At 48.9% G+C, this 9,350-nt stretch overlaps 1 protein-coding gene across 1 annotated transcript; it reads right to left on the bottom strand.

Moving 5' to 3' along the window:
- Window positions 1-615: 615 nt before the first annotated feature.
- On the bottom strand, window positions 616-3,556 carry LOC105037551 (dynamin-related protein 4C). Its single transcript, XM_010913199.3, has one exon. It carries the CDS (start codon window positions 2,767-2,769, stop codon window positions 826-828), a length of 1,944 nt encoding a protein of 647 aa, XP_010911501.3. The 5' UTR covers window positions 2,770-3,556; the 3' UTR covers window positions 616-825.
- Between the last annotated feature and the right edge of the window lie 5,794 nt (window positions 3,557-9,350).

The following is a 9,350-nucleotide window of genomic DNA, read 5'->3' as shown; positions in this document are numbered from 1 at the left end:
CTACAGCGACTCCGAGGTTGCCTCATATTAACATCTAACTATTAGATAGACCAGATCCAGCGACTAGTCCAATAGCAACTCGCCATATTACTCTCTTGTATTTAAACAATTCAAGATCAATAAAGGGTGTCTGCTATCCACCATACATATGCTCCAGGATTTGGTTGGTCCATCAGACCTAATCTATCTAATTGTTTTTCCCAATGAACCTGGATCGTGGCAACTGTTTTTCCCAATTAACCTGGATCGTGGCAACTTCATGACAACCGCAGGCCCGAGAATCAGGAGTGGCGGCCTTGCCTTTTTCATGGGCTCAGATCTAGCATGATGCATGATATGTATCTTCAGCTAGCTATCTTTTGATTCCATTCATCAGCTTATGGGCGAACGCGCTGGAAGCACTGATAAAGCTTTCAGAGAAGCATCTTTGAAACGAAGAATTGGTTTGTGAGAGACCACATGCATACGCGCTTTTTGCCGACTCACAACCATCATTCATATTAGCATGGCTTTCTAAGCCCATCCTCGTTCAAGGAACGGAAACACCTGCAGCTTCTAAATTCCCAACAAGTAGGGCCTGGTCACCAGACATATGTTTACCACGTGACATCATAATTTTTTTATCAAGCTGGAAAGTTTAAAGAAACGCTCATTCAACAGTGATGGGTTAGCTAAAGTTTATTTTACTTATCAAACCATTACTGACAGATACATAGCAATAATTAAAGACCCAAGCAGGGGAAACACACGAGAGAGCGACTCCGAATATCAAACACCCCTACCAAGTAAGTACCAACCGTCGGAGGAAAAAAGATAAAAAGAACCTTACTTAATGGTAGTCACCACACGATCCATGATCACAGCGACGACCTCCTTGGATTCCTTGAGCAGCTCAATACTCTTCCGGAGTCGTTCACGCTTCGCTGCAGTTGCTGGAGATTCATCAAGCATCCTCTCCAAGCCGGCCATTCGCGGCCCTACCAGATCACCTACAAGTTCCTTTTCCATTTCCCTCTCCACCAAGCGATTTACGCTGCATATGATGTGCAGCCCCACGGTTTCCACAAGCCGAAGCACCACGATCTTCCAATACGCCATGATCCTCATTCTCATGTCGAACGCCTGCTCTGCCATGGCCGCGTACTGTCTCAGATGCCCAACATCTACTTCCCCAAAACCTGGCAATACAAGGCTGCTTTGCCCAAAGTAATTTTTTGTAAAGGCATCGTGACCGCCCATCAGCTCACCCCATTTTTTCAGGTAGTCTGGATTAGTAGTGTAGTCAGCTGCCATTTCCATCTCGATGGTCTCTCTTATAAAATTGAGAGAGTGGTTTCTCATATTCCCTATCAGATTCTGTGATGCCCTTCGAATCAAAGGTTGGATCTGGGGATAATTCTCGGAGTGGTGAAGCAGCACCCTGATCACAACTTCCTCAACGTAGGCCCAAACCTTCTGAACAAACTCACCGGGACCGTGAGACATATCCTTCACCTTCCTCCTGAGGAGGATGAGGAAAGCGTTTCGAGGTAGGAAATTGGGGAGTCCATTGATCCCCTTAGCCTCCTCCAGAACAACAATCTCTTCCATCAGGAACCTTTCATCAGCGCTCGGGCAATCGGAGGGCAGCCCGCCGGAGAATTGGTCGAGCATGTCAGCCATCCGAGCAGTGGCATGCATGCTGGCATCATCAGGGAACTCATCAAACTCCCCTCTGATGAGCAATCTCCTCAGGGACTCCTTCGACATGCTTAGCATGTGGAGGAAAACCCTCACGGCATCCCCCATGCTGCCGAGATTCTCGGGCATTTCATCGAGCTCCGAGATGTTCTGGCTGAGCTTCTCGTTGATCTTCTTCACTATGTCGGGCAGGCTCTTTGCAATGCTGGCTGCCTGGATCTGCATCAGCCTCTGAGCAAGAACAGGGATCCCCACGATGGACTTGTCGATCCTCGAAAGAAGAGGGTGCGTCTCGAACAGCTTCCTCTCCTCGGCGCGGGCCTGCTCGTAGGACTCGTCACCGATGCGGTTGCGGACGCACACGTACCCGAGGCCTATGTTGACATCGTCGGCGGTCACCTTCTCCAGCAACCCCTCGGGGGCCTTGTCGGCTTTGGTGACGACGGCCAGGGTCCGCTCGCCGGTCCGGTCGACTTGCTGCGACATCCGGATCGACTCGCAGGTCGGGAAGTCGACGGTGGCCGACAAAACGTTGAGGATGATGCTCTCTTTCGGAGTGATGTACTCCATGATTATGTTCGATATCTGCTCGTAGATGTTCTCGGGCTGCCCATGGACAGGGACACGGGTGATTCCGGGCAAGTCCACCATGGTGAGGTCGGGCACGCCACTCTTCCTGACGACAAGAGTGAGCGGCGTGTTGGAGATGCCTTTGCCACTGCCGGCAATATCGTCGGTGGCAGAAGCGATGGCATCGGCGATGCCGTCCTCCGACGTGGGGATGGTCTTGTCTTTGTATTCGAGCTGCAGTTGAGGCTGGGAAAGGTAAGGATCGTCTTGGAGGCGCATGATGAGAGGGACGCGGGTGCAGATGCCCTGGCCACGGGGAAGGCTGATGCCGGCGAGGGACTCGAGGACGCTGGATTTTCCGCTGGATTGGTCGCCGACGACGACGATGGTAGGGAGCTCGATGCCCTCCTGCATCACCTTGAGCTGGCGAAGGCGGTCGACGGCGTCGAGGATGGGGCGGATGTGGTCATTGAAGGAAGAGGAGAGGGCAGTCACGTTCTTGGCTTCAGCTTTGGCCATATCTCTTGTTATTTTGGTGCGATTGGCCCTCTTTTGTTACAGAGTGAACACAGGACGAGAGGGAGAGTAGCAAGGCCGTGAGTGAAGGGAGTAGAGTAGTCAAGACTCCGCCCTCTGTGTTGCTGCCAGTTGGAGGGGAGATGGTCGGACATACATATACATTGGCGACTAGAATTTTGCATTAGCGTTGCATATGCCCTGGTTTCAGTGAAAGAGTGACGAAAAGAGCGGACTACCGGTGCCATCGGAAAGGTACTAAAAAAAGGAGAAAGGAAGAATAAAAAAAAAAAAGAAAAGGAAAGGTTAAATAGGGTTGCTTTCCGAAGGAAATTTGCAAAATGAAAGGATGCCCTCGTACACGAGAAAATATATAAAGGAAGACCGCTGACTCAGGTCTCCTCAAAAAGAAGACGGCCGATCGACTTGAGAGGCAAGGAAGACACTGCTGAAGGTGTCCGGGAGGTGAAGGTCTGACGTGGAGACATCTCCACTTCCAATGATGTAGGGGAACGTCGCGTGTCTTAGCTTAAGGAATATGCGAGGAAACCCACCACCCTGCAAACTTTTGACATAACTTAATTCGTAGGTTCCTGCTAACTTGCGGACGAAGCATTAAATGGCAGGCCAACCTGCAAGCTGACATCAAATCCTGGGAAGGTACCGGGGAGCAGAACTACTACTACAACCACTCAAGATCACATCATGTTCTTGTGATAACCATTGTCAATGGACTAGCCCAGCTCAAGCGGTTCGGGCAACCCAACTAAAAAAAATTTGCATTCTACCTAAAGTTCAAGGCCTTTAAGCCCAAAATAGTCAAACCCGAGATGACTGAATCCTCTCAGTCAGGCCTGGGTTTGATCTTTGTTTTCTAGGAAAACAATTTAACCTGATCCGAGCCCCACCCAGAAACTAACTGCAATCAGGTCAGACTTGGGCCTAGTGCTCATGGGCCAGTTTTAGGCAGAGTGGCCTAGGGTTAAATTTTAAAAGCAAGGAATATTCAGATTCGGACCTGTTCGGGCCAGAGCCAACTAATTAATACGGATTGAGGCAGATGCAACTCATATTTGTTTTTTCTTTTATTTTTTTAGTAATTGTTGCGAAAATCTGTTGCGGCCAATCCTCTCGTTGTCTGATCGTCGGGAACGAGCGCCTGCAAAAAAGAAAGTCCACACTGACCGGAGGCGGCTCCGACGGGGACCCTCCGACGGTCAAGTCAGAGAGGTGACTGGGCAACAGTGAAATGAAGACAGAGAGCTCAAACGAGAGAGAGAAAGAGAGAGAGGGAGCAAGCCTGTGGTTTTTCCCTCCCCCTGCACTGTTGCCTTCCCCGATATTTATAGTAAGGCGCGGCATGGCGCCGTCATTAATGGCGCGGACAATTGAGGAATTGTCAACTCACTGTAGACTGTCAGAGTCGCCGTGAAAGCGTCATATCGCCGCGGGGCTGTCAAATCACTAGGGTTGACAATGCCCTAGGCGGGATAATGCCCTTGGGTGGCAGTGCCGCATATTGCTGTCAGGACTGACAGGCTCCGGCGGCTACACGACGATCGGAGGAGTCGACCGACCCTAGGTCGGTGGCTATCTGTGTGGCGTCGGATGGAGATTCGGGCCCCATTGACGGTCAGTCGGGCATGTTGCGAGAGTCGGCCCGGAGAGTGGAAACCCGACCGATATACCCACGAACGGAAGAGGGCCGTTAATCGATCGGTCGGTCGGTCGGTTCCTCCGGCAGTCGGTCGGTCGGCCGGTCCCTCCGCCAGTCGTCAGTCGGACGGTCCGTTAGTTGGTCGGTCGGTCATAAGTTGGCCCGAGGGTGGGTCGGTCGGTATTCCCCAACAGTTGCCCCCCTCCACTCCTGAGTCGGACGGTGAGCTGGTCGATGCCATTGCTTGGACAGCGACGCTGGACGATAAGGAGTGGAATCACCGTGTGCCCAATTCCGACCGTACCGCGGGTTGATGCAATGTCAGGCGCCCTATGAATGCCCTGCGATCCGCTGGCATCAGGCGTCCAGTCGGTGTCAGACGTCCAGTCGGTGTCAGGCGTCCAGTCGGTGTCAGGCGTCACGTCAGCGTCAGGAGGTCGGGTGCCGGACGATTTGGTGTCAGACGATCGGATGTCCGGCGCTTTCTGGAGAACGCAAACCGTCGTCCAGCGCCGATTCTGGGAGTGCGGGGCGCTGTCAGGCGTCCCATCAGGAACGCAAATCATCGCGGACGCTTTAATTCGGAACCGTGGCCCCTTTCGCCACGTGTCGGAGGTGGTTGGGCCGGCGCTCCTCGCATTAAATGAAGGCGGTGCGGCCATCTCGGGATGGGCGCGCCGAATCATCGGGCCAAAGGGAGGGCCCGGAGGCCGCCACGTGTCGCACATCCGTGAGACCTTGGTCGGCGCGGGGGGCATCTCGGTCGTCGGACGGCCCTATATATATAGGACCATCCGCACTCAAAGCCCCATTCTTGACGTTTTTGCTGCAGAGACTCTGTCCGGGCGATTTCTCCGTCGTCGCCGGCAGTCGTCTCCCCTCCCGCTCCCCAAAGGGTCCATTTTCGGTTCGTAATCTTCTCTTCTTCCTTCTTCTTCCTCTTCTTCTTCTTCTTCCTCTTCTTCTTTGCTTTCCCTTCGGTTCTGGTGCGATGGCCGAAAATCCGTCTCGGGGGGCTCGGTCGGGAAATCCGACCGATGACCCTCGATCGGCTCCGGTAGTTGAGGTTTCCTCGCTTTCGGGGCCGAATGTTGATCGGCTTCGGGATCAATATTGCATCCCGGAGCAGTTTCAATTTTCCGCCCCAGGGGCCGGCGGTCGGGTTAACAACCCTCCGTCGGGCCAACTGGCGCTGTACGTCGAAGATCTCCGCGCGGGTCTTCGGCTTCCGATTCCGGAGTTCGTCCGGAATCTGCTAGATTATTACGGACTCTGTCCGGCGCAACTGGCGCCGAACTCCGTCCGACTGATAATCAGCTTCGCGCTGTTGTGTCAGCTTCTGCCGACCAACCCTCGCATCTCGCTCTTCCGGACATTTTTTGTGCTCCGACCCCACCCTAAGGCCCGAGGGTGGTGGCTCTTCAACCCCCGGAAGGGTCTTTCCTTCATCACTGGTCTTCCATCATCCATCCACGGGTGGAAGAACCAATTTTTTTTCGTCTCATCTTCTTCTCCCTGGGGCTTCCCTTCCCACTGGGGCGTGCCCCGAACCGAAGCAAACGACAACAGTCGGGTGGAGGCGGACGACCGGGAGGACTTCCACCGGCTCAAAGACATGTCGGTTCCGAAGCAGAGGGAGCTTGTCACCGAACAAGCTCTCTATGACGCCGGCCTGAGCTTGGTCCCCCGACTAGGTATCGCCCGATCCCCCGGTCCTCTTTTTATTCGGTCCTTATTCCTGTTCTCAGATTAATATTTCTGTCGGTACCGCAGGGACACCTCCGAGGATGCGGCCGACCGACGTCGAGATTCGGCAGTACGCAGTGAGGAAGAGGCCGGCGTCGGGGGCAGGACCTTCGCGTCCAACGAAGAAGCCCACTCCAGCGGCGCCGACCGTCGAAGCGTCGACGACCGACCAATCGGAGCCAGTGATAGCGCTCGCGGCTCCGGCAGCGCATCCAGAGGAGAGGCCGGTAGAAGAAGCGGCCGAAGGGACATCGGCGGCCTCGCCGGCGGGGGTGGCGTCGGATGACGCTCGGGAAACCGAACACCCTCCGATGGCGTCTGCGGCCGCAACGGGGGGTGCCGGTTCAAACTCGAGCATCTCCTCCCTGCCGGTTCCGTCGGTCGGGGCGGCCGATCGGGGGAAGGTCTCGATGGACCCCGCAGACGACGCGAGGTCGGAGAGTCGCACCGTGCCGTTCTTGGCTTTAATTTTGGAACCGTCCACGGTAATGAGTAGCTTTCTGGTGAATCTCACCTCATTCCACCACGGGTCCCCGGTGATGCCACCTTTTAACCGCCCCCCCTTCCCCCCAGCTACGCCACCTCGGCGATCCAGAACGATGCCTCCATGGGTAAAATCAAAGTGGCCCAATCCATTTACCCAAGTACCCATTGGTAAAACTCTGACCTATACATTCCCTTGTAGCCAATTCGTGGTTGCCACGTCAGTTTGGGTATCGGATTGGTAACTTGTTTCAGCTCCTCACCAATATTCTACCAGCAAGAAGTCCTTCCCCCGCCATTGTGGGAAAGCAAATTAATGTTGGAGTCACGGCCGTATGCTGCCCACCTCTCAACCTCCACCGGCAAAAGAAAGGGGGTGAACGATTATTAATCCAATGCTCTGCTCCACCCACGCTTCCCTGCTACTAATTCTTTAAAATTTCTTTCAAATTCTCTCACGGGATCCTAGATTCTTTGACATAAAACCTATCCTCTTAAGTCCAAGTCTTCCTCTCCCCATGGTGGTAAACGGCCCTAACATGGATGGAATTCCCTCGTTAGCGCCCGCACAGATCTCGAAGCGGGCGCCAGCCAACGGTGGAAGATACAGCCGGTATCCCCCAGCTCCCCAACTTCCCCCACTGATTTCTCTTCCTTATAGACAAAAATAAATAAATAAATAAATAAGTAAATAAGCGTGCTCGCTTCCCTGCCATATCTCTTGTTATTTTGGTGTAGTTGGCCATCTCTTCTTACAGAGTGAACACAGGACAAGAGGGAGAGTAGCAAGACGGTGAGCGAGGGAGTTGTCAAGAGTGTGTTGCAGCCAGTTGGAGAGGAGATGGTTGGATTGGATATATATATATATATATATATATATATATATATATATATATATATATATTTATTTATTTATTTATTTATTTATTGGCGACTAGTATTTTGCACGAGCGTTGCACGTGCCCTGGTTACAGGGCAAGAGTGACGAAAAAAGCGGACTAGCGATTCCATGAGAAAGGTACCAAAAAATAGAGAGAGAAAAGAAGAATAAAAAAAAGTGAAAGGTTGGAATCCTAAGTAGGGTTGCTTTCCGAAAGAAATTTGCAAAACGAAAGGAAATGATGCCCTCGTACACGAGAAAACATACAAAGGAAGACCGCTGACTCAGGTCTCCTCAAAAAGAAGACAGGCGATCGACTTGAGAGGCAAGGAATAAACAGCTGAAGCTGTGGGGGAGCTGAAGGTCTGACGTGGAGACATCTCCACTTCCAATGACGTAGGGGAACGGCGTGCGTCTTCGCCCAGGGAATATGCGAGGAAACCCACTACCCTGCATGCATTTTAGACGTTACTTAATTCGCAGGTTCCCGCTAACTTGCGGACGAAGCATCATATGGCGGGCCATCCTGCAAGCGGACATCAAATCCTGGGAAAGTAGCGGGGAGCAGAACAACTGCAACCACTCCGAGTCCCATCAATTTATTAGGACACGATTGCCAATGAATTAGTCCAGCTCAAGCGGTTCCAGCAACCCAGCTAGAAAAAACATGCATTCTACCCCAGGATCCGTTTGAGTGAAATATATCGAATTACAGAATAATCTGATAATTTTTAAAAATTATTAATTTAAAAAAATAATTATAAAAAAATATTTTTTTATTTTATTGATAAAAAATTTAATTTTAAAAATAATATTAAAAAATATTATATTTGATTGAAAATAAATCTATATAAAAAATTATTTAGATGAGGTATATTGGATTACAAAATCATCTGATGATAAAAAAGAAAGATGATTTTTATTAGATGATTTTGTAAACATATCATCGTTTGATTTTGTAAACATATCATATAATCTGGTATATAAACATATCATCGTTTGATTGAGGTATATTGGATTACAAAATCATCTGATAATTCCTCAAAATTATTTATATAAAAAAATAATTATAAAAAAAATAATTTTTACTATATTTGATCGATGAAAAAATTACTCCAACAAATAATACTGAAAAAAAAATATTACAATTGATTGATAGTAAACCTACATAAAAATATAATCAAATTTACAAATCTAAAATAATTTTTTAATATTAAGATAACAATATCAATTTTAATTAATTTTTATATAATGACTATAATCATATGACCTTTTATATAATACCATCTTCATCTTTATTTTTTTATAAAATTTTTTTATTGAATAAATTTGAAAAAACATTAGAACAAATTTAATAATTACACATACAGCTTTATTAAAAATATTTTTATCAAATATGAATTACCGTCACTCCGAAATGTATTAAATACTAATCCTCTCATAATATTTATTTTATCTTCTCTTTTTAAATAATAAGTATGAAGCCTACTAACTTTTTCATCATTTTTTTTTTTTTTTCTATACCAGATTACTCCCAACTAAATCGTTCTTAAAAATAATTCTTCGTGCACGACATGCAGCAAAAATGACATAGAGCACACCGCGACTGCTGATTGATCCACGTAGCATAAAAAAAAATACCCCTCCTAGCCATCACCTGACACCATAATTAATAACGAAAGCTGCACTATTTACCAATGCTGTAGAAATTTAATACAATGGGACTCAATTTTAAAAATATTTTTTTCTTTCAAAACACCTTCAGATGCTCTATTTTCCTTATGTATGATCATTTTAAACATTATTTTCTTTTTCTTC

The sequence above is a fragment of the Elaeis guineensis genome, chromosome 3 (assembly GCF_000442705.2).
Source record: "Elaeis guineensis isolate ETL-2024a chromosome 3, EG11, whole genome shotgun sequence".
Classification (NCBI taxonomy): domain Eukaryota; kingdom Viridiplantae; phylum Streptophyta; class Magnoliopsida; order Arecales; family Arecaceae; genus Elaeis; species Elaeis guineensis.
The sequence above is the reverse complement of the archived record's forward strand: the minus strand, read 5'-3'. Positions and strand labels throughout refer to the sequence as shown.

Bases quoted from the DNA above. Each gene is read 5' to 3' on its own strand.
- LOC105037551 (XM_010913199.3), bottom strand. From the start codon at position 2,769: ATGGCCAAAGCTGAAGCCAAGAACGTGACTGCCCTCTCCTCTTCCTTC.